This window comes from Dunckerocampus dactyliophorus, chromosome 1 (genome assembly GCF_027744805.1).
Source record: "Dunckerocampus dactyliophorus isolate RoL2022-P2 chromosome 1, RoL_Ddac_1.1, whole genome shotgun sequence".
NCBI lineage: Eukaryota > Metazoa > Chordata > Actinopteri > Syngnathiformes > Syngnathidae > Dunckerocampus > Dunckerocampus dactyliophorus.
Genome location: NC_072819.1, coordinates 4,832,644 through 4,857,491, shown reverse-complemented (window position 1 = coordinate 4,857,491; position 24,848 = coordinate 4,832,644). Strand labels below are relative to the sequence as shown.

The 24,848-nt window shown below is 41.0% G+C and overlaps 1 protein-coding gene and 6 non-coding genes across 10 annotated transcripts; 1 reads left to right on the top strand and 6 right to left on the bottom strand.

Annotated features, from left to right (window-relative positions):
• Window positions 1–1,454: 1,454 nt before the first annotated feature.
• Window positions 1,455–24,304, bottom strand: pou6f1 (POU class 6 homeobox 1). Of its 4 annotated transcripts, XM_054794262.1 has the most exons (11): window positions 23,928–24,304; window positions 23,363–23,434; window positions 20,505–20,586; window positions 17,532–17,816; window positions 17,234–17,447; window positions 15,764–16,011; window positions 15,565–15,693; window positions 8,106–8,345; window positions 7,893–8,022; window positions 7,647–7,815; window positions 1,455–3,933 (listed from the first exon to the last, which is right to left on the bottom strand). In XM_054794262.1, the coding sequence occupies exons 4-11, from the start codon at window positions 17,805–17,807 to the stop codon at window positions 3,588–3,590; spliced, it is 1,752 nt and encodes a 583-aa protein (XP_054650237.1). In that variant the 5' UTR covers window positions 17,808–17,816; window positions 20,505–20,586; window positions 23,363–23,434; window positions 23,928–24,304; the 3' UTR covers window positions 1,455–3,587. The 4 variants fall into 4 exon arrangements, with proteins under 4 accessions (XP_054650237.1, XP_054650220.1, XP_054650245.1 ...); XM_054794245.1 differs by lacking the exon at window positions 20,505–20,586; XM_054794253.1 differs by lacking the exons at window positions 1,455–3,933; window positions 20,505–20,586 and adding an exon at window positions 6,755–7,426.
• On the top strand, window positions 3,988–4,060 carry trnar-ucg (transfer RNA arginine (anticodon UCG)). The gene has a single exon. It is a non-coding gene; the product is annotated as a tRNA-Arg (tRNA).
• trnar-ucg (transfer RNA arginine (anticodon UCG)) lies at window positions 9,037–9,109 on the bottom strand. The gene has a single exon. It is a non-coding gene; the product is annotated as a tRNA-Arg (tRNA).
• Window positions 9,702–9,774, bottom strand: trnar-ucg (transfer RNA arginine (anticodon UCG)). Its single transcript has one exon. It is a non-coding gene; the product is annotated as a tRNA-Arg (tRNA).
• trnar-ucg (transfer RNA arginine (anticodon UCG)) lies at window positions 11,613–11,685 on the bottom strand. Its single transcript has one exon. It is a non-coding gene; the product is annotated as a tRNA-Arg (tRNA).
• On the bottom strand, window positions 11,949–12,021 carry trnar-ucg (transfer RNA arginine (anticodon UCG)). Its single transcript has one exon. It is a non-coding gene; the product is annotated as a tRNA-Arg (tRNA).
• Window positions 12,193–12,265, bottom strand: trnar-ucg (transfer RNA arginine (anticodon UCG)). Its single transcript has one exon. It is a non-coding gene; the product is annotated as a tRNA-Arg (tRNA).
• Window positions 24,305–24,848: the final 544 nt, after the last annotated feature.

Below are 24,848 nucleotides of genomic sequence, written 5' to 3'. Positions count from 1 at the left end.
TCTATATTACAGAAAAGCTATGCTGTTTTTAAGGCTGTCCTGCAAAAACGCAAATCAAGGAGCCTCTACAGTATATGACAGGAGTGCTCTGCTGTTTTTGAGAAGCCACTGCAAAAATCAGTCAACAATCCTATATGTGACAGGAGCATGCGGTACCGCCTGCAAAAGTACTAGTCAAAGATCCTCTATATGACAAAAGAGCTCTGCTGTTTTTCAGGCTCTCCTGCAAAAACGCTAATCAAAGATCCTCCAAATGACAAGAGCGCTCTCTGCTGTTTTTAAGGACCTACTGCAAAAACACTGGTTAAAGATCTTCCATGTGCCAGGAGCGTGCTGCTGTTTTTGAGGATCTACAGCAAAAACAACAATCAAAGATCGTCTATATGACAGGAGCGCTCTCTGATGTTTTTAAGGACATACTGCGAAAACACTGATTAAAGATCCCCTTTGTGACAGGAGCACTCTGCTATTTTTGAGGACCAGCTGCATAAATGAGACTTAAAGACTCTCTATATGACAGAATAGCTCTGCTGTTTTTAAGGATCTACCGTGAATACAATCAAAGATCCTCCAAATGACAGGAGCGGTCTCTGCTGTTTTTAAGGACCTACTGCAAAAATAGCGATTAAAGATCCTCTATGTGACAGGAGCACTCTGCTGTTTTTGAGGACCAGCTGTATAAATGATACTCAGACCCTCTATATGACAGAAGAGCTCTGCTGTTTTTAAAAATCTACCGCAAATACAAAGATACTCCAGGAGCGCTTGCTGCTGTTTTTGAGGACCAGCTGCATAAATGATACTCAAAGACTCTCTATATGACAGAATAGCTCTGCTGTTTTTAAGGATCTAGCACAAATACAATCAAAGATCCTCCAAATGACAGGCGCGGTCTCTGCTGTTTTTAAGGACCTACTGCAAAAATAGTGATTAAAGATTCTCTATGTGACAGGAGCACTCTGCTGTTTTTGAGGACCAGCTGTATAAATGATACTCAGACCCTCTATATGACAGAAGAGTTCTGCTGTTTTTAAGGATCTACTGCAAAAACAATAACCTAAGGTCCGCTATATGACAGGAGTGCTCTTTTTGAGGACCAGCTGGCAGAAATACTACTCAAAGATCCGCTATATGACAGGAGCGCTCTGCTGTTTTTGAGGACCAGCTGCAAAAATACTACTCAAAGATCCTCAATATGACAGGAGCGCTCTGCTGTCTTTTAGAATCTACTGCAAAAAATGCTCATCAAAGATCCTCCTTGTGACAGGAGAGCACTGCTGTTTTTAAGGACAGGCTATGCAAACATTCTCTAAGTTACAGGAGTGCTCTGCTGCATTTAAGGACCTTCTGCAAGAGAAACGCTCATCAAAGATCATCTATATGATGTATGTCCTGCAAAAAAATGATAGTCACTCTTGTTAAAAGGCAAAAACAAGAATAATGAATTAGTAAAGACAAGTTTATTTACTTTTTCAGACAGAAAATTACAAAAAAAAAAACAACTTTAGTGTTTTCCCTCCTCTTGCAAAACCTCCTGCAGTCACATAAAATGTCATTAAAGATATACGTACAGCACGGTATTATTCTAATTTGAATTTTTATAAGTTAGTATGGAGTTATTTCACAAGTCCTTCTATAAAATACACAGCAAGCAAAAGCATGAGGATGATTTATTGTCGACCATGACAGCCTTCTTATCTGGCGTTTAGCCTGCGTGTGTTTCCCTGTGACATTGCGATGCTGCTACATCCTTTTCATGTCCAAAAACGACAACAAAAAAACACCCTCACAAATCTCATCAAATGTCCCGCCACCAACGCGCTACATACAAAACCACCCGTCACGCCGTTTACCCTCTAAAGTGCAAAGAATTGTTGAAGAATAAAGGTGAAAAAAACTAGTTAAGTAGGAAAAAGCAACAACAAAAACAACACGCGCTCACCTTGTAAGTCTGTCTCTTATTTGATTTATATTAGAATCATTAAAATGTCTGTAAAATCTGTTACTAATCTATCAGGCTTGTTTTAAATTGAATTTTTTTATTTAAAAAAAACCCAACACGGATTAACATCCCAAATGAAAGGATTCATCAAAAGAAAACATGATGATGTTTGCATCAAACTGGCAACACCAACAACCACCTGCTTTCACGGCATCACCGGGAGGAGAAAAAAAAACGTATTAAAAACGTACCAAAGTAGAAAAAATCCAACACATGTCACGGGACTTCATGTTTTATGATTATCAAGAACACCGCTGATTGTCCTTAAACTTGCTGTTGCACACGGAAACGCCCGGACGTTGCACTCAAAATGCTCAAAATGGACGCTTACCGCCCTCAGCAGTCGCCATCTTGGCGCACTCAGGAACTAAGTGCACGGTGTACATAGTATACTGACTGAAGTACTCCATTTGAGGCACAGCGCTAGTCTTTTGAGTGCATAAGTTTAGTAAATGTAGTGCACTGTCCGTTCTTAGATGTTCCACTCAAAACGGTTGCAGTGCTAAGCGTGCAAGTGATGGACACTTACCACCCTCGATAGTCGCCATCTTGGCTACGTAGCGTAAGGGGTGGACTACCAAACCTTTCCAAACTTAAAAAGCAGAGAAGAAGAAGAAGTGGGTAAGTGGATTTAAGACAGCACTACTGTCAAAATGTTTGAACTAAAAAACTAAGTACGCAGTGTACTGACGGAAGTATTCCATTCCACACAGCTCTTGTCTTGTGAGTGCACAAGTGCAGTAAATGCAGTGTACCGTCAGTGCCTGGGTGTTGCGCTCAAAACAGTCGAAATGGTGAGTGTGCAGCGATGGACACTTGCCACCCTCAAAAGTCGCCATCTTGGCTGTGTAGCGCAAGGGGTTGGACTACCAAACTTAAAAAGCAGAGGAGAAGAAACAGGGAAGTGGATTTGGGACAGCACTACCCTGTCATAATTTGCACACTCAGGAACTAAGTACACAGTGTACACAGTATTAATTCCATGCTAGACACAGCTCTAGTCTTTTGAGTGCATACGTGCAGTTAATTCAGTGCACTGTCCGATGATGCACTGCGCACAAATGGTGAGTGCAATCTTCATCAAGGGGTGGAGCTACCAAACCATGTTTCCAAACTTAAAAGCAGAGAAGAAGAAGAAGCGGGTAAGTGGATTTGGGACAGCACTACGCCGTCAAAATGTGTGCAATACAGAGTATACTGTATTGAAGTGTACTAACTGAAGTATTCCATCTGAGACACAGCTCTTGTCTTGTGCGTGTCCGTGCACTCAAACCAGTCGAAATGGTAAGTGTGTAGTGATGGACACTTACCACCCTCAAAAGTCACCATCTTGGCTACGTAGCACAAGAGGTGGGACTACCAAACCTTTCCGGGGGTAAGCACCCAACGGCCGTAATGGATTTGGGACAGCACTAGAGTGCCGAAATGTGCACACTCACGAACTATGTACGCAGTGTACATAGTATTGAAGTGTACTGAAAGCAAAGGACATGCTTCAGTACTTTGCAGCATTGATTTGTTGGATTATTAGTAACATCCTTGTTATTTTCTGGTATTTACAAAAAAAAAAGGGTCCGTCTTTGCCCTACTGCACCTGGAAAATGTTAATCTTGCTGGTGTTTTTCAGCGTCTGTCGCCGATTGCAGAACCAAACGCGCACCACCTCCCGGTCGTAGTTGAGCTCCTTGGCGATCTCGGTGATCTCCTGTCCCGTGGGCAGCGAGTTCTTCTCAAAGTAGGAGTTGAGCACCTCGATGGCCTGAGGCGTGAAGCTGGTGCGACGCTTGCGCTTCTTGGACGGCTCGCCGCCCACAAACTCCATCAGGTTCTGCTGGCCCTTCTGGTTCCAGTGCTCCGCCTCGGCCAGCCACTTCTCCAGCACCGGCTTCAGCTTCTGGGCGCTCTTCGGGGTGATGTCCAGCTTTTCAAACCTTCCAGGGGGCACATACGTTATTCTTAGAAGGCATGTTGTGGTGACAGAAGATGACCTCGTGGCCTAATGGATAAGGCGTCTGACTTCGGATCAGAAGATTGAGGGTTCGAGTCCCTTCGTGGTCATGATTCCTTCAATTATGCAATGCTTGACAAAGCTGCCAGATGCTACTCATAATAATACCCCAAATGCAGTGATGGCCAAGTTGGGGTATTCTTGAATAAACTGCATTAATGCCACTAGCAATATCCTCCGGTGGTTGTTTGCTTTTGTAAACCGGACACCTGGCAACTACAGGAGACTCAGTGTTGAAGTGAATTAAGCTGAATTAACTGACATTTGCAATAGACAATTACCGATGCAATCATGTCATTTAATGCCAAAAAAATACACAGTCATCTGTATCTTCTACGCATTTCATTAACTTAAAAAACAATGCATGATAAACATAAAGACTTATTATTCTTCACTGAGTGTGAGGAAATTCGAGATTTCGAGAATAAAGTCATAAATGTATGAGAAAAAAAGTTGTATATTTACAAGATACGAAGGCGTAAATTTACGACAATAATGTCCTAATATTACGAGAATAAAGTCGTAAATTTACAACAATAAAATCGTAAATGTACAACAATAAAGGGATACATTTACGAGAAAAAAGTTGTAAATTTAAGAAAGAAAAGTTGTATATTTACGAGATAAAAGGGCGTAAATTTGCAAGAATAAAGTCGGAGCTGTAAATATATGAGAATAACAAATAATACATATTCACAGCACTTATTTACGAGAAAAAGTTAAAGTTAAAGTAAGTTAAAGTAAATTTACAAAAATACAGTCGTAAATGTACAAGAATAAAGGGATATATTTACGAGAAAAAAATTGTAAATTTAAGAAAGAAAAGTTGTATATTTAGGAAATAAAAGGGCGTAAAGAATAAAGTCGTAGATGAACGAGAATAAAGTCGTACGTTTATGAAAAAAAAGTCATAATATTACAAGAATAAAGTTGTAAATTTACAGGAAAAAAAGGCGTAAATTTACAAGAATAAAGTCATAAATGTACGAGAATAATAAAAAATGAAGAATAAACATTTACTGCACTTATTTACGAGAAAAAGTTGTAAATTAACAAAAATACAGTCCTAAATTTACAAGAAAAAAAGTTGTGTATTTACAAGATAAAAAGACGTAATTTTATGAGAATAATGTCGTAAATGTATGATCATAAAGTCGTAAATTTACGAAAATAAAGTCGTACATGTATGAGAATAAAGGGGTACATTCATGAGAAAAAGTTGTAAATTAAAGTTGTAAATTTACGAGAAAAAAAGATATAAAAACGATATGTATATTTACAAGATAAAAAGGCGTACATTTATGAGAATAAAGTCGTACACTTACAAGAATAAAGTCGTAAATTTACAAGAAAAAAGTTGTACATTTACGAGATAAAAAGTCGTAAATTTACAAGAATAAAGTCATATATTTACAAGAATAAAGTTATATGAGAATAAAGGGGCACATTTACAGGAAAAAAGTTGTAAATGTACAAAAATTACATCGAAAATTTACAAGAAACAAGTTGTATATTTACGGGATAAAAAGTCATAATATTACAAGAATAAAGTCGTAAATTTACAAGAATAAAGTAATAAATTTAAGAGGATAAAGTCATAAATGTACGAGAATAAAGGCTTCAATTTAAGAGAAAAGGGATGTAAATTTACCAGAATAAGGTCGTAATACTACCAGAAAAAAAGTTGCAATATTATGAGAATAAAGTCATAAATGTACCAGAATAAAGGGGCAAATTTACAAAAAAAGTTGTAAATTTACAAAAATATAGTCATAAATTTACAATATATTTTTTAAATATATTTACAACATTAAAAAGGCGTAAATGTACAACAATAAAGCCATAAATGTACTAGAATAAAGTCATAAATGTCCGAGAATAAAGGTGTAAATTTAAGAAAAAAAAGATGTAAATTTACGACAATAAAGTTGTACATTTACAGGAAAAAAGTCAAATTTACTAGATAAAAAGTCTTAATATTACGAGAATCAAGTAAATTTACGAGAATAAAGTCGTACATTTACGAGAAAAAAGTCATAATATTACGTGTCATACGTGTCAGGGAAAACATTTAAATTATTTTATTGATGTAATATATCAAATATTTTTGATAGTTTCATGATCTCTTATAGGAGCGTAAATACATATTTGTTTCACTACACTTGAGAAGAAATGAGTTTTACAGTCAGTTTTATGTCATAATATATGCAAATATTTTAATATTTTACTAGAAATATATTTAATTTTCTTATTTAATTTTATATCTTATTTTATATCTTCTATCGCTTATTTTTCTTGTATAATCAGTGCCTTAATTATATATTTCCTAAAATATCAACATTTTTTTTACTAAAAAATATATTACATTTTAAAAAATATTTATTTTATTTTATATTACATATTTGATCTTATATCATCAGTGCCAAAAGCCAGTCTTTTGTCAGCGGAGATGGTATGATTATAAGTACAGTATATAAATAAAATACAATGAATCATAATACAACAAATAATTCAAAAAACATAAATATTGCATATATATAAAATATAACACGTGGTTGCATCAGAAATAAAAATAATAACATTTTAATGATACATTTACAGCAAGCAAGACATTATTCCTTAGCTCGATTATATATTCTTAAATAAATGTCATAATGTTGTCACGTCTTTCATTTATATTTTTTTAATAATGTAATTCTATTAAATATTTTTCATAGTTTCACTATCTTATGAGTTATTACATTTACATGTATTTAATTCTATGCAGCTAATAGAGCAAATAATAGAGTCACTCTTATTTCAGCGGAGATTATGAGTACAGTATCTAAATAAAATATCATTCAAACTGTAAAAAAACAATAATTGATACATACACAGTACAGATATAACAGACCACATGTTTGCATTAAAAAAAATACAATTTTATTACACATTTCAGCAAGCATTTTATTCTTGTCAAGGTGACAACACTATGGAAAGTACTTTAGAGTAGTCAGTGTGCAGCTTGTATAGCAGTGCGGATTGACTATCCAGTGGCAATGAGTCAACACACAGCCATTATTGTGTAAATATCTGGCAACACAAGTGAGTACACCAAAACCGTACGTCAATATTCCGTGTGAGCGTCATTGCTATCGAGCGCCGCCTTAATCCTCTTGGGCATGGAATTGAGCAGAGCTGCACGGGTTGTTCCTGCATCCCCGGGGGAGCCGTTGGAGGCGGGACCTTTCTTTGGCCGACCCCGGCGAGGCCTGTTGCGCGTGGAGCCCGTCCTGGAAAAGCGTTGCACCACCTTGGCCACCGTGCTGCAGCTCAGTTCCAGCGTGGAACCGATCTTCTTATAGCCTAGGCCATCTTTGTGGAGAGCAACAATTCTATTTCTTAAATCCTCAGAGAGTTCTTTGCCATGAGGTACCCTGTTGAACATCCAGGGGCCAGTATGAGAGAATTGTAGCCAGAAACACCAAATTTTACAGCTCTCTTCCACTTCTTCAGTGGATGGTAAAGCTATACTGCGATACAAGCTGGACACTGACTACTCTAAGGTGCATACCTCTCTACAGTATCGTTCCTTGAGAGGACGGTTGCTGAAATGTGAGCCGTCTACTCACTCTAGGAACAAGAGGGGTAACTCACCTGCAAATGGCCGACTGGCTGTAAGCGGGGCCTTCCGTGGCGGTCAGAGCCTGTCCCACTTGCGTCTGCGTGAGTCCCAGCGACAGCCGACGGATCTTGAAGTTCTTGGCGAACTCTCGTATCTCCTCCAGATTGATACCGTCCTCGCCGCTGGTGGCCTGATGGGGCTCTGCAGGAAAGAGGGCAGGGGGGGTTTGGTTAAAATACGGCGCCGGCAGATTAGAGGAGCAGATGTACAGTACGTACTGCTGACTAGCTGCCCCACTTTAGCCATGTCGGCACAGGTCACGGGGGCCGCACAGGAAGGCGTGGTGGCGCTCTTGAGCACTGACGGCTGCGGGGCGATGATGACGGGCGACTGGCTGGCAGCTGTGGCCTAAAGGAGGGTGGGTGGGTGATCAAACTCCACAAATCAGACACCATCTTTGAAAAGACTGACTGTAAAAGCAGTGTGTCTACCTGGGGGCTGGCTTTGGACGCTGCGGGTGGGGCGGCCGCTTTGGGCAGCACCGCCGCAGAGGCGGCAAGGGCGGCGGCGGTGGCGCCGTTCCCCACCGCGGCGATGATCTGGCCCTGCGTGTTCAGGAGCAACTGCGGTGTGACGGTCTGAACCTGCAGACCCTGGAGGGGCAGGGCAGGGGTAGCAGCCCCCCCGGCCAGGGAGGCTGGGTTCACCAGCAGAGGGAGCGTTCCGATCACCTAGGAAACGTTTGAAAGAAGAAGACAGAAAAAATACTTTCTTTTAAAATGATTTTTTAAATATGTGTAATATAATATAAATATGTTAAAAAGTAAAAATAAACAATAATAATAACATTTAAGTATACTGTAAATAAAAAAATTCTATAAATAATAAAATACAATAATTTTAAAAATACATGTGCATTATTTCTGGCTTTTATGAGCCACATAAAACGATATGTGCCTCGAGTTTGACACCTGTGAACTAACCGTACACACCCTGTGCCAGTGGAGACTGCAGGCTATTTCCACCAAGCTGTACAACGTGTTGAACAGATTTTGGGCATTACCATTGTAAAGTAAGTATGAACGCAGGGAAGTATGCTGTGTAACATCCTTCGTCTCCCATTCCTTACTGGCCTGCACAAAAATAGGACTGTTACTGCCACTTTCAGGATAATTTTATTGACTAGGTAGGAGGACCCACCAATCACTTTAGAACTATTAAACAAACACAACTACGAAAAAATCTCAATCTTGTGATCCAAAGTTTGATGCCTTATTAATTAGACCACACCCTGTGCCAGTGGTGACTGCATTACGACCACAATAGGCTATTTCCACCAAGCTGGACAACATGTACAACAGATTTTGGGCATTACCATTGTAAAGTAAGTATGAACGCAGGGAAGTATGCGTGCAAGAAACACAACCATGAAGGGACTTGAACCCTCAATCTTCTGATCCGAAGTCAGACGCCTTATCCATTAGGCCACATGGTCCTCAGTTAGCCCTTTCATAGAAGGAGGCAGTCACACTGAACCAGTTCCCCAGGACACCTCATATGTGAGGTGCCCAGACTAGATGCCCGGGCCACCTCAACTGGCTCCTCACCATTTGAGACGTGCACACGTTATTAACGCGTTAACCTTGACAGCCCTAGAAATGATACTTTTAGAATGTGCCGTGGGCCAATAAAAAGACTGCCTCGGGACAAAAATGGGCCCCAGAGCCACACTTTGGACACCCATGCATTACAAAGTAGCGTCCTTCGTCTTGCATTCCTGGCCTGCATTCGTCTTTGAAAAATAGAACTATTACTGCCACTTTCAGGATTTTATTGGATTTTATTGACTAGGTAGGAGGACCCACCAATCACTTTAGAACTATTAAACAAACACAACCACGAAAAAATCTCAATCTTCTGATCCAAAACTTGAGGCCTTATTAATTAGAAAACACGCTGTGCCAGTGGTGACTGCATTAAGACCATAATAGGCTATTTCCACCAAGCTGGACAACGTGTACAACAGATTTTGGGCATTACCATTGTAAAGTAAGTATGAACGCAGGGAAGTATGGATGCAAGAAACACAACCATGAAGGGACTTGAACCCTCAATCTTCTGATCCGAAGTCAGACGCCTTATCCATTAGGCCACATGGTCCTCAGTTAGCCCTTTCATAGAAGGAGGCAGTCACACTGAACCAGTTCCCCAGGACACCTCACATGTGAGGCGCCCAGACTAGATGCCCGGGCCACCTCAACTGGCTCCTCACCATTTGAGACGTACACACGTTATTAATGCGTTAACCTTAACAGCCCTAGAAATGATACTTTTAGAATGTGCCGTGGGCCAATAAAAAGACTGCCTCGGGCCAAAAATGGGCCCCAGAGCCACACTTTGGACACCCATGCATTACACAGTAGCGTCCTTCGTCTTCCATTCCTGGCCTGCACTCATCTTTGAAGAAGATAAGTAATACTGCAACTTTCAGAATCATTTCATCAACTCGGCAGGAGGAAACACCAAACCCTTGAGAACTATTATAGAAGCACAACCACAAAGAGACTCGAAACCTCAATCTTCTGATCCTGACTTTGGATCAGAAGAGTGAGGGTTTGGTCCATTAGGCCACATGGTCCTCTGGCGATTAGGCCGCAGGTTGATTTTTGTTTTCAGTCCAAATGCGCTTTTTCATAGGTGATCAAAGGGGCAGGTTTCCAGGGCACCTCACCAGAGAGGTGTCCAGACCACCTCAGCTGGCTCCTCTCTATGTGAAGGAGCAGTGTCTCTACTGTGAGATCCTCACCCTAATTGTAAAATCAAACGCTACTAAAGAAAAACGACCACGAAGGGACTCGAACCCTCAATCTTCTGATGCGAAGACAGAGGCCTTATCCATTAGGCCACACTGTCCACCGCGCAGCGTTTTTTTATATATAGCCCCACAAATTATACACTAAGTCCCCAACTTACGAACACAATTGGTTCCAGACGACCGTTCTTAAGTCCAATTGTTCTTAAGTAGGGGAAAAGGTAATATTACCAATGATATAGGTACTACATGTACGTGTATACATATACAGTATATGCGTATGTATGTAAATATGAGTTTGGATGCAGTAGTAATATTAAACGAGGATAATTAATGAAAAAAACAATAATAAAAGTGATATAATAATACGTAATGATAAATGTTATTTACCTTTGAAGAGGAGTGGTCGAGCATACGTCGTTGTGGTGGAGGAGGAGGAGTTATTGAAAAAAAGGACAAATGGTCGTCGTCGTTAGACTCTTCTAAAAGAGGTAGTGTTCTGTGGGTGGTGTAGAATTAAGCAGGCCTATTAACTATTCATAAACTTTAATCACACGCTCTGTCCGGGTTGTATCATAAAACTCTTAGCCTTCCTCTCTCCTCTTCCTCGTCTTCCTGTATCTGTTGGTCCCATTAGCAGTGTCACAGTGCCCTCTGCTGGTCAAGCATGTAGCAGTATAAATATGGACTTACAGTATAAGGCAAAACACATGAAAATATAGACCAGTCGGCTTGTGTTCGTATTTCCGAATGTTCGCACGTCGGATGTTCGTTAGTAGGGGACTTAGTGTACTTTTAGAATGTGCCGTGGGCCAATAAAAAGACTGTCTCGGCCCAAAATGGGCGCCCGGGCCACACTTGGGACACCACTGCATTACACAGTAACATCCTTATTCTCCCATTCCTTACTGGCCTGCACTCATCTTTGAAAAATAGAACTATTACTGCCACTTTCAGGATAATTTTATTGACTAGGTAGGAGGATCCACCAAACACTTTAGAACTATTAAACAAGCACAACACGAAATGTTCTGAAAGTGAATGATGTCTTATTAATTAGATCACACCCTGTGCCAGTGGTGACTGCATTACGACCATAATAAGCTATTTCCACCAAGCTGTACAGCGTGTTGAACAGATTTTGGGTGTTACCATTGTAACGTAAGTATGAACGCAGGGAAGTATGCAACCATGAAGGGACTCAAACCCTCAATCTTCTGATCCGAAGTCAGACGCCTTATCCATTAGGCCACATGGTCTTCAGTTAGCCCTTTCATAGAAGGAGGCAGTCACACTGAACCACCTCCTCTCCATGTGGTCCTCTGTCGATCAGGCTGCAGGTTGATTTTTGTTTTCAGTCCAAATGCGCTTTTTCGTAGGTGATCAAAGGGGCAGTTTTCCTGGGCACCTCACCAGAGAGGTGTCCAGACCACCTCAGCTGGCTCCTCTCCATGTGAAGGAGCGGTGTCTCTACTGTGAGATCCTCACCCTAATTGTAAAATCAAATGCTACTAAAGAGAAACGACCACGAAGGGACTCGAACCCTCAATCTTCTGATCCGAAGTCAGACGCCTTATCCATTAGGCCACGCAGTCCACCAATCAACTTTTTTTATATATATTTGCTCCACAGTCACCTCTGCCTTTCCTCAAACTACGGTGTCAGCCGAGGGTCAAACAGGAAGCGTGCACGTTATTAACGCTCATTTTGGGCATTACCATTGTAAAGTAAGTATGAATGCAGGGAAGTATGCTGTGCAAAAAACACAACCATGAAGGGACTTGAACCCTCAATCTTCTGATCCGAAGTCAGACGCCTTATCCGTTAGGCCACATGGTCCTCTGTTAGCCCTTTCATAGAAGGAGGCAGTCACACTGAACCAGTTCCCCAGGACACCACACATGTGCGGTGCCCAGACTAGATGCCCGGGCCACCTCAACTGGCTCCTCTCCATGTGAAGGAGCAGCGGCTCTACACTGAGATCCTCACCCTAATTCTAAAATCAAATGCTTTTAAAGTAACACAACCACGAAGGGACACAAACTCTCGAACAGGGACGCTATTTGTGTATATTTGTTCTCTGACAAACAAACTCCAGGCTCGTCTTGGTGGATGGTGGCTTTGTATTCATTTCATGCTTTTAATTTGATGTTGATGGGCATCTCTGTGTGGAGTTTGCATGTTCTCCCCGCACGTGCGTGGGTTTTCTCCGGGCACTCCGGTTTCCTCCCACACTCCAAAAACATGCATGTTAGGTTAATTAATAACTCTAAATTGTCCATAGGTATGAATGTGAGTGTGAATGGTTGTTTGTCTATATGTGCCCTGCCATTGGGTGTGCCCCGCCTCTTGCCCGAAGTCAGCTGGGATAGGCTCCAGCATACCCCCGTAATCCTACTGAGGATAAGCGGTATAGAAAATGGATGGATGGATTTCTGCTCAATATTTGCTCCCCCTTGTGGCTCCACCGTCGCCGCTGCGTTATACTCAAACTACGGTGTGAGCCAAGGAGGTCAAACAGGGCGTATTAACGCGTTAACTTTGACAGCCCAAGAAATTATACTTTTAGAATGTGCCGCAGACCGCAAATGGCCCCAGGGCTACACTTTGGACACCGCTGCATTACACAGTAACATCCTTATTCTCCCATTCCTTACTGTCATGCACTCATCTAGAACTATTACTGAAACTTTCAGGATAATTTCCTCAACTAGGCAGGTGGAACCACCAAACATTTGAGAACTATTTAAAAAAGCACAACCACGAAGGGACTTGAACCCTTAATGTTCTCATTCAAAGTCAGACGCCGTTTCCGTTAAGCCACATGGTCCTCTAATTACAGCTTGTAGCTACACAATCGCCACTGTGTTTCCTCAAACTACGGCGTCGGCCGCAGGTCAAACAGGACGTGCGCACGTTATTAACGCGTTAATCTTGGCATATGAATTTTTTGGAACAAACTCTCTTCAGCGCAATAGTAATTTATTCACAGCCCCGAGTATAAACAACCAGCGGTTAGACCAGCACTCCCCGTGCTAGCAGTGGCGAAGCAAGAAATTTTTCATTGGGGTGGCCAAGGTGAGACCATTACTCACATAGGGGTGGCAATAGGTTGATACCTGAAATGTCTAGATGGCCAGTGGGGTGGCTGGGGAGTCACACAGCTCTGCCACTGCGTACAAGCTCCTCGTACAATGACAGAGCAGTCCAGGCACAGTGAGGGAGAACTACTACTGTAGCTGTGGAGCCGAATATCCAACGTTCAATGTGAAACTAACTTCACCATGGTACGCCGCGGACATGTCTGCATGGTGGTGTTGCATTTTCTTCTTGCGGGTGGTGGGAGTCGAGTGGCAACCTGCTTTGAGGCGCATTACCGCACCTACCATGTTGGAGTGTGGCCCAGAGTTAACAAATGTTATACGGCAACCGGATCGGTCCGATTTCGTGGCGGAAGCCGATATTATCCGATCTCCAAAATACAGTGGATCGGCAGCCGATATCTATCCTGAAGATCGGATCGGGACATCCCTACTGTACGCATGTAGTTGTTGAATTTAAAATGAATTACTGTCCGAGACATATCATAAGCCAGTGGTGTCCAAAGTGCAGCCTGGGGGCCATTTGTGGCCTGCTGCTATTTTTTTTTGCCCGTGGCAGATCTTAAAAAATCTAATTTAACAAAAAAACAAACGAGTCCTACTTTGGGGACGTATTACAGGGAAGTCTTCCAAACTCTTTCCCTGATTGTCAATCTAATTTGCAACCCTTTGCCAGACGAGCAATTCTGTTACGGTGGAAGGATGCTGCCCCGCCTACCCACGCTCAATGGCTAAGAGATGTCATGTCCTGCTTAAATTTAGAGAAAATACATTACTGATTTTGTAACGCAGAAGAAATTTCCAGAATGTATGGGGACCCTTCTTAGCGTATTTCCATTACTTTAAATTAACTGATCTCCTCAATATTATTTCCCCTCCCTTGCCCATTTACTGTTTAACTTTTTTGTTGTTTATCCATTTGCTTTGGCTGTATTACATTTAATTGTCTTATCCTCCCAGATTTGGGCTTCTGTCTCTTCTGGCTATGTGTGGTTTGCCTTATGTTTTTGGGTTTTTTTTGGTTGTTTCTTTTGTTATTCTTGATTTTCTCTTGTCCAAACTTCCGGCAAACACTGTTTACAGTTAATATACAATAAATACTTAATACACAATAAAAATATTTCTGATTAAAAAAAAAAAAAAAACAAGCTAAAATTGAAAAATCAGCAGTAATTTCACAAGAATAAAGACAAAATATTAAGAGAAAAAAAGTTGTAATCTAACAACAAAAAGTCATAATATTATGAGGAAAAATGACATTTTAGTAGCATAAAGTTGAAGTATAAAAGAAAAATATATATATTTTTTTTAAGTCATAATAGTTGTAATTTTTAAGAGTTGTAATTTTTGGAAATTTAAGTTGCGGAAAATGTTGTAATGCTACGAGAATAAAGTCAAAATGTAGGAATAAAGTCATTACGAGACTGGGAAAAAAAAACAGATGGAATTTTACAAGAATAAAGTCAAAATATTAAAAGAAAAATAGTCACAATTTTAAGAGAATAAGCTCGCAATATTATGCCGAAAAATAATAATTTGAGTTAAAATATAGAAAATATGTTATGTTTTAAAAGTCGTGATATCATAGAATTTTGAGGTTGGGGAAAAGTGAAAATATTATGGGAATAAAGTCAAAATATGGGAATAAAATGTAAGAAATTTAAGAAAATTTACAAAGATTATTTAATTAGAAAGTTGAAATGTTTGGAAAATTAAAAAACAACAAAAACCACAAAAAAGAGAAAAGAGCAAAGTTGATACTAATAATAGGCTTTTTCACCTATACGACAAAGCTGAGATGCATTTATTTCTTGAACTATATATAACTTCTTAGAATATCTAAATATGTTGCTTTACAAAATATCAAAGTGGAAAAGTTGCATCCTTAATGTTTTTCTTTTAACGGGTGCGTCCATAGTTTTTTCACATTTGTGCGAATGTGAAATGTGAATCTGCTGTACTATCCACCATCCCCCATCCCTCATTGCCCCCGCCCCCGATTCATTAGGCATATTCAGATGAAAACCACAGACCAACCTGTCCCTGAGCGGTGGTCAGGATCTGGCTGGTGATGCCGGCCATGTTGGACATGGTGCTGGTGATAATGGGGGAGGAGGTGAGCGAACTGAGGAACTGGGTCTGCGCTCCCAGCGAGGCGGCGTTGATCTGAGTGAGTGAAAAGCAGACGTTTTCAAAGTGGCGTGCTGTTGGTGAACCTGAGACTTGGCGTCCTTACAAGTGCAGGATTGATGGAGAGCCCCGCCGTCTGGAGCGCCGCCACAGGTAGGTTAGCCTGGGAGGCGGCGGCAGCCGTCAGGGGGGCCTGAGCCGCGGACTCCTGGGCGGCAGGAGCGTTGGCGGCCGATGTGGGCTGTGGCTGCTGCAAGGTGGTCTGCACCGGCTGTATGGAAGCTGCTGCAGACTGGAACACCGCCTGTGTGCTGGTCTGCAGCTGAGGCTGAACCGAGTTCAGAACTGTTGCAGCTGAGGGGACAAGAAGACAATGTTCAGACGTTATTTAGTCATCACCACTTCCTGACATCCACCATGTACTGTTGAAAGTGTGTTGCTATGTTTTATAGTTTCTCCACTTGCAGAGGGAACTCCAATAAATGCTCTAATTACAATGATTGGGAGTGCATGAGAAAGTGGAAAGGAAAACCTAGCTCTTTTTGTCTGCATAGTCATTTACAAGCGTACTGCTCAAGCTTCGTCAAAGCAAATTAGTGTAGCATCTCATTATTTATCCCACTAACATTTTTTTTAAATATGGGCCAATAAAAAATTAGCTGTGTGCCAAAAACGGCCCCAGGGCCACACTTTGGACAACACTGATTCACGGTAACTGAAATTTTCAATATTTTTCGCAGTGTTAACGGGATTACCGTTGAATAAAGTGAAAATCTGCCAAATTCTTTTGATGTATATGACAGTTTGAACAAAAATTTTACTTACAGAAACTTTTGAAAAAATCAAAATAAGACATATCAATCTGAGCAAATACAGTAATCCCTCACCACTTGGCGCAAAACTATATGAATTAATAAATCATGCTGTTTCCTGGTTGACTACAGCCTGTGACTAATACAAAAATATGCATATTTAAGCAAATTTTGGGGCAGTCTTTGCCTATAATTAATAATGTTCAAGCATAAAATTGGCTAAATGAAGAGGCATTCAAAGACATTGATATGTAGTACTCTACACTGGTCACCAGGTGTCAGTAATGTTTCGGTAATTTTGGGTGAGACACACAAGCACCAGACTTGATCGCCGGGCTTTTATTGCATAATCCCTAATACGGGCTACTGTTGCGGCCGTAACCAGGCCAAGCTAAAACTCCACTCTGAACCCCCGACGTCACTTCCTGTCTGCACCACCGGAACACATTTACAGCAACACACACGAGCACCAGTCTTATTTATGTCTTTCTCATAATATGAGTGTAAAGGTGACTATAGGTGTGTTATTTCATGTCTAGAAGGCTCTAATAATGTTAAAAAAACATATTTAGGAGGTCAGAAACAGGTTTTCTATGCTCTAAGTCCAAAAATATTCAATTTATACATAAGGAATCCTATTTCACGGAAATTCATTTATGGCCAATTAACTACGATAAACAAGGTATGACTGTATTTTCATTATTATGTTACAGAAATAGCCGGCAAAACTCAGCATCATGCATGGTTGAATGGCTATGTTTCACCTTGAAGGCCAGCAAAGGGCAGCTTGAGGAGGTTTCCAGGCTGCGTGGTGGCGGTGGCAAGCCCAGACAGAGTGGCCACGTTGGTTGTGGGCAGGGTGAGGACAGCCAGACCCCCCTGGCCACCGATGGGGATGAGCAGGGGCTGGCCAAGGGAGCCCGTCTGGGCCAACATACCAGCAGTCATCAGCGTGGCCAAACTCTCCTGGGACAGAACCTGTTTGGTAAAAGAGCAGGCTGGCTAACAAGTACTCAAGTTATGTCGTATTTTGTAGCATTATTGTAGTACGCCACGTCATACCTGCGGACAACCTTGCACGGTGACGGCGGCCGCTGGAGGCGGCGGCAGGGATACGCTGATGGGCACAGTCGGCGTGACCGTCTGGGCGGCAGGCGGCGGAGCCTGTGCGGGCGCCGTTTGTGGCGTGTGTCCAACATGGTCGTCCCGTGGGAGGCTTCCCTCGGGTTGAGCCCCTCCCTCTTCCGCTTTCCCTTCACTCCTCTTCCCTTCCGGTACCGATGAAGAAGACGCATCGACTTCCACCTCCAGCACGCGTATTGTCTCTTGGCCGGACATCACGATGACCTGGACACGAACAGACGGGGAAAAAAATGCCAACCTTTAGTCTGTTCTACTTTTCTTTTAGTTACTCATTCTGTGAGAAACAAGCTATTAAACTACCAGACTGCTTTTGATGAATTCGAGAGACGCAGGAAAGTAGGAAATATCCCACTTTGAGCCGACAAGGCTTTTCATTGAACAGGTAAAGAAAAGTCTAATAAGCTACTACAGTGGAACCTCTAAAGGCAAACTTACATCCTTACATTTTTTATGATTTTGATTTGTTTTATTGTCATTGCTTCTGTTTTTAGGCTTTGTACAGTGCCCTTGAGGGCCCATGAAAGGCACATCTAAATAAAATCTACTATTATTAGTACCATTCTTATTGGTGCTGGAAGTGTGTTTTGCTTTTTGTGGTGTGTGATGCCAGCACAGAAAGGAACAAGTAATGCAGGGGTGTCCAAGGTGTGGCCCGGGGTCATTTGCGGTCGTTGCTGCTTAAAAAAAAAAAAAGAAGAAAGAAAAAAAGAACACAAATAGAAAAATCAAAAGTAATTTTCCAAAATAAAGTCAACATACTCAGAGAAAAAAGTTGTAATCTAACAAGGAAGTCCGAATTATTTGAGAATAACATCATCATATTATGATGAAAAATAACACCATTTTAGTAGCATAAAGTTGAAATATTATCGAAAAGTAATGTTTTTTAAAGTCTCAATATTATGAGAAACAAACATAACAAATAAAGAATGTCATTTTTGGAAAATTAGCTACAATGGGGCCCACACGGTGGTCCAGTGGTTAGCATGTTGGCCAACACAGTAACAGTCTGGAGATCAGGAAGACCTGGGTTAGATTCTCCGTTGGGCATTTCAGTGTGGAGTTTGCATGTTCTCCCCGTGTGTGGGTGTGTGTGGGTACTCCGTGGGAGGTATTTCCTCCCACATCCCAAAACATGCATGTTAGGTTAATTGGAGACTCTAAATTGTCCATAGGTATGAATGTGAGTGTGAATGGTTGTTTGTCTATATGTGCCCTGCCATTGGCTGGCCACCAGTCCAAGGTGTACCCTGCCTGTCGCCGAGGTCAGCTGGGATAGGCTCCAGCATGCCCCCGCGATGGATGGATGGAAAAAGCTACAATGTTATGAGAATAAAGTCAAAATTTTATGGGAATAAAAGAAAAACAAGAAAAAAAGTCAGAATTGTACAAAAATAAACTTGTAATATTATGAGGAATAATAATGTAATTTTAGTAACACAGAGCTGAAATCCATCCATCCATCTATACCGCTTCTCCTCATTAGGTCCGCAGGGGCATGCTGGAGCCTATCCCAGCTGACTTCGGGCAACAGGCGGGGTACACCCTGGACTGGTGGCCAGCCAATCACAGGGCACATATACACAAACAACCATTCACACTCACATTCATACCTATGGACAAGTTAGAGTTGTAGAATTTTAATAAAAACCAACAGCAGAAATTAAAAAAGCTGTAATTAATAAGAATAAAGTCAAAATATGAAGAGAAAAAAAGTTGTATTCTAATAATAACAAAAGACGCAATTTTGCCAGAATAAACTTGTAATATTAAGAGGAAAAATAATGTCATTTTAGTAGCATAGAGTTGACATATTAAAGAAAAAAACACGCTATTGTAGCTGTAATATTATGAGAAACAAACAAAATAATGAATAAAGTTGTATTTTTTTGAAAATGAGTTTGCCGAAAAGTTAGTACGTTAGGAGAATAAGGTCATTTTGGGAATAAAGTCATAATTACAAGAACAAAATTTACAAGCTGAAGTAGTTGGAAAATGAAAAAACAAATCAGCAGACATTTAAAAAAATAGCTGTAATTTGTAAGAATAAAACTATTAAAACTATTACGAGAAAGAAGTCAAATTCTAAAAAGAAAAATGTTGTATTTTTATACGAATAAACTCGGAACACAAACGTGTCAATTTTTGGAATATTAAAGAAACACAACGATTACAAAGATTATTAAAGAAGTAAGTTGAATCATTTGGAAAATTTTAAGAAAAAACAGCAAAAATGGGGAAAAAAGAGCAAAAAGTGAAGTTGATATTAATAATAGGCTTTTTCATTCATATCACAAAGCTGAAATACATTTTTTTCTTGAAATATAACTTCTTAGTATCTCTACAGTGCATGTGTTATCAAAGTGCATCTTTTCCTTTTTCCAGTATGTGGCCCTCGGTGGGAAAAGTTTGGACACCCCTGTGGTCATGGCAAAGATGAAAAAAATGTAACGCCAACCATAGAGCAGGAAGTGGCGCACACGTCTCTGTCCTCGCTGCTCAGTACAACATGGGGAAGAAATGTGGAACTCACACAGAAAGATGGTACTGTGACGCGGTTGGCTTACTTTTACACTTGCAAAAATAACTTTAAAATGTGCCTGTACAGTTTGTCAAGGTGTTGTCATGGCGACAGTTTGACCCTGGGGCAGATGAGCGCGCATTACATGATGTGTCCTGGATAATTCCAGTCAAAGGTCAGACTTTGGAGGTTCCTCTGTATTTGAAAAAATGGCTATTTCAGTCAAACTAACCCACCTGTTGGATTTTCTACATCAAATAGGACGACTACTGAGTGATGGCGGTTGACATGCACGTGAAAGTGAGAGGACAGGACAGGACAGCCCGGGCTGGTGGACGAGAGGACGAGAGCGAGGGAGGGAGGATGCATACCTGGTAGCCTCCGGCAGGGAATGTCAAAGGGCAGGATTTGAAATGGGCTGAAAAAAGACGTCTGCGCTCAGACAGTGAATGGCTAAGGAGGACAGAGAAGCCCAGCAATGTTAAAACACACCAATGACCAAAAAACAAGCAGCAGCAGCACACAAGCGATGCTTTCCTCCTCCCAACAGAGTGAATAACATTGCTACCATACACACACACACACACACACACACACACACACACACACACACACACACACACACACCAGCTGTTTTTACAACATGCAACGTGAATGTGGGTCCTCACTCTCCAGCAGGAACTTGACTGAACCATGACTGACATCAGACCGACCCGTGACTTCAAAACTTGGGAGCAACTAACATTTTTGCAGTGTAGATTCCTAAAAACAGCGTTATTGTAATATGGAGGATCCTTGACGAGGCTCGTTGCAGTAGTGTCTTGATAAAGTATCTATCTATCTAAATCTGTCTATTTATCTAGCGCTCTTCGCTCCTACAAGGGATCTTTGACTAGCGTTTTTGCCGTAGATCCTTAAAAACAGCAGTGCTCCTGTAATATTAGAAGAGCTCTGACTCCCGTTTTGGCAGCAGCAGATTCCAAAAAGCAGCATTCCTGTCGTATTGAGGATCTTTTACTAGCATTTTTCCAGTAGATCCTTAAAAACAGCCGTGCTCCTACCATATAGAAGATCTTTGACTCATGTTTTTGCATGAGCATTCCTGTCATATTGAGGATTTTTGAGCAGCGTCTTTTTTTTTGGGGCAGGTCTTTAAATACAGCAATGCTCTTCTCTCATATAGAGCGTTTTTGCAGTAGATCCTTAAAAACAGCAGTGTCCCTGTCATGCAGAGGATCTTTGATAAGCACTTTTGCCGTAGATACTTAAAAACAGCGGTGAGCCTTTCATATAGAGGCTCTTTCACAAGCGTTTTTGCCGTAGAGTCTAAAAAAGAGCAGTGCTCCTGTCATATAAAAGATTTTTGACACATGTTTTTGCAGCAGATTTTTAAAAACAGCATTCCTTTCGTAGAGAGGATCGTTAACTAGCGTTTTTGCAGTAGTTCTTTAAATACAACAGCACTCTTCTCTCATATAGAGGATCTTTGACTAGCGTTTTTGCAGTACGTCCTTAAAAACAGCAGTGCTCCTGTCATGTAGAGGATCTATGATTAGCATTTTGCCCTAGATTCTTAAAAACAGCAGTGCTCCTGCCATATAGAAGATCTTTGACTCGTGTTTTTGCAGTAGGTCCTTAAAAACAGCAGTGATTCTGTCACATAGAGGATCTTTGACTAGCATTTTTCAAGTAGATCCTTAATAACAGCAGTGCTCCGATCAAATACTTGTACAAGATCTTTGACTAGTGTTTTTGCAGTAGGTCCTCAAAAACAGCAGAGTGATTCTGTGACATAGAAGATCTTTGACTGGCGTTTTTGCAGAAGATACCTAAAAACTGAATTCCTTTCATAGAGAGGATTTTTGACTCGCGGTTTTGCAGTCGTTCTTTAAATACAGCAGCGCTCTTCTCTCATATAGAGGATCTTTCACAAGGATTTTTGCAGTAGATCCTTAAAATCAACTGCATGCTTTTTGACTCATGTTTTTGCAGCAGAGTCCTCAAAACAGCACCGCTGTCATTAAGTAAATCGTTGACTGATGTTTTTACAGCAGGTGCTTAAGAACTGCTGTGCTCTTGTAATATAGAAAACCTTGTGTTTTTATCGTAGGTTCTTAAAAACAGCAGTGCATTCCTGTCAAAAGTAGGATCTTTGACATTTTTGCAGGAGATCCTTATAAAACGGCAGAGCTTCTGTCATATAGAAGATTTTTTACTAGCATTTTTGTCGTAGATCTTTAAAAAACAGCAGCACGCTCCTATCCCGTAGAGGATCTTTGACTGGCGTTTTTGCGGCAACACTAGAACGCCCCTGTCACACGAAGGATCCTTGGCTACTGCTTTTGCAGTAGGTTCTTAAAAACAGCCCCCATGGATGCCTTGTTCGAGCCATGAATGACAGGGGATGCAAGGTGGGAAATAAACCCGAGGACCTCAGATTGCAGGGCACATTCTGCTCCATTTGTGCACAAAAGAATCCATGAGGAGCACTTACAGTATGTAGCATCGCAAAAGGGGGGCTTCCAGCCTTTCAAGCTTAATGCTCTCACCGTATGCTAAGGGAGTCAGCATGACTTGTTTCTTACAATAAGGAACAGCTTTAATCCTGACATATTATAATGCTTTATTTATAAATACCTAATAAATCTAAGCCTACTACACCCAACACTTGATAGAGGGCAGCTCAGCAAAAACACAGGCTTCGCTACACATCTTAAAATAAAGCTCCGGTAACTATCCGTCAGTCAACTACAGACGAGGTAGCTGGAAATTTGACCCACTTGTTTTTCGTCAGCGAATAGGCTAACCTAGCATGATGCTGCTGTTGGAATGTGAGTGGAACATTAGCACTGTAGCATCACATAGCTACGCTAGTGTCACTAACGTTTGTGTCCTCCTTCGTTGTACATGTGATATAAGGCATCTATTACATTGGACAAGCGCAGAGTTAACAGTGAATATGTCCAAAGTGGATCAAGTGCTAAAGTGCTAAATAGCCTTGCCGGAGACAGGTGTGGCTGTAGCATAAAAGCTACAGACACACAGAAGGGCGTGTTCATCTAGGCTAGATAATATATTCCATGAGATATTTATTATAAAAAAATATCTCTCTAGCTTAACTGCTAGTTTTTTCAGGTCATCTCCTTTTGATTACATCCTTTGCTTTGCATCTTTTGCTGCTTTCTCGCTTACTTTCCCCGAAAGTTTTCTCCGTTACGAGATGAGTTACCTGCTCGTTGACGGTAAGCGCCGGGGCGTCTCTGGCAGGAAGGTCCTGGGACTTCATGGCTCCAAAAAAAAACTGAAACACACCAACATTTTATTGGAAAGACTGGTGGCAGGCAGGCTTTTTTTTGTTGGTGGTGGTTATTTATGGAGCAGACTATTTGAAGGGGCCTATAAACAGGCCCCACTGTGTTGCACTTTGGCTGCAGAGGACATCATTGAGGGAGGAGGGGGTGGGGGCATCAAACGCACTGATGTACATGAGGAAAATGCAAAACTGAGACGCCAAAAATGAGATACATGATGATGGACATGCTGGTGTGAAAACTTAATGGTCTCCCCAGCAGGCACCACTCACTGCCAGTCTCGTCGGTCACTTTAGGACACCAGTATTATGTATTTCTCTCTTTATCATAAATATATAAATTATGCTAATTGCGAGCATTGCATATTAACCCAAACTCATTTCCTGTCGCAGTTTGGCTGCTGCCAGCAAGGACGAGGCGACAGGACTCGTCTTTTCTGCACTATGTTTTCTTACCAAAATAGTCTTTCATCGCCCAACTTACCTCGCCCAGGTGAACCCCCGCGGAAAAAATCTCAACAGTGTGACAGTTTGTATCAGGCACACCTAATTAAAAATTCATCTCAGCTCCCAGACAGGCGCAGTGGCCGCACACACAAAAGCCATTTGCATGGCTAAGAAGGAGGGCTGCAATGTGTGTGTTTTTTGGGGGAGTCTGGCCTCTCTCCACCAGGCTCGCCGCGAAGGCAACGCCGAAAAAAAGCCTCCAGGAACCTCACCAGCGCCCATGTGAGGAGCAAAGTCGGCGGGAATCGCCACAAATGTGCCCTTTTCGCCACTACGTCATGAACATAATTTATGCAAGAAAAAAATCTTGCATTGAAAAATGTCTGCCGCGACTTGAGAGGCGCCGAGGCGCTCTTAAAGGGGCAGTACACCAAATAGCGCCGCGCTTTTAACTGGAATTATAATGTATTACTGTACAGTATTCATCTAAAGTACCATGGAAAGGAAAATCAAATACAAAGAGGTTTAACTGAGGTCAAATGTCATAATAATACTTATGCTGTCAACAATACAAGAAGGATTAAAAAAAATGTATTTATTTTTTATTCAATGTTAGATACTGTGTGAGGGATGTCAAGCATTAAACATACTACTGCACAGGTATTTTATTAGTGATATGTTTTTTGTAATACTATATTATATATATTTATTACAGTATATATACTGCATTATTATTAGTATTATTATTTGTGGTCTCCGTACTACTTTGTTGTCATACACAGATTCCTTAGATGCCGCCATAGTTTGTGTAGTTTTTCTTACTATTAAGTACTATTATCATTAGTAGTAGTAGTAGCAGACTCACTGTGGTTTGTACATGAAATACACATATTTACATAAATATATAGTTATATAAATATATATGACAGTAGTAGGAGTAGTACTTTGTCGTGGTACA

Coding starts and splice junctions, on each gene's coding strand:
- pou6f1 (XM_054794245.1), bottom strand. CDS start 23,419: ATGAAGTCCCAGGACCTTCCTGCCAGAGACGCCCCGGCGCTTACCGTC. Junction 17,448..17,531: donor CCGTGCAAGGTTGTCCGCAG/GTATGACGTGGC, acceptor TTTACCAAACAG/GTTCTGTCCCAGGAGAGTTT. Junction 7,816..7,892: donor AGTGGGGCAGCTAGTCAGCA/GTACGTACTGTA, acceptor TCTTTCCTGCAG/AGCCCCATCAGGCCACCAGC.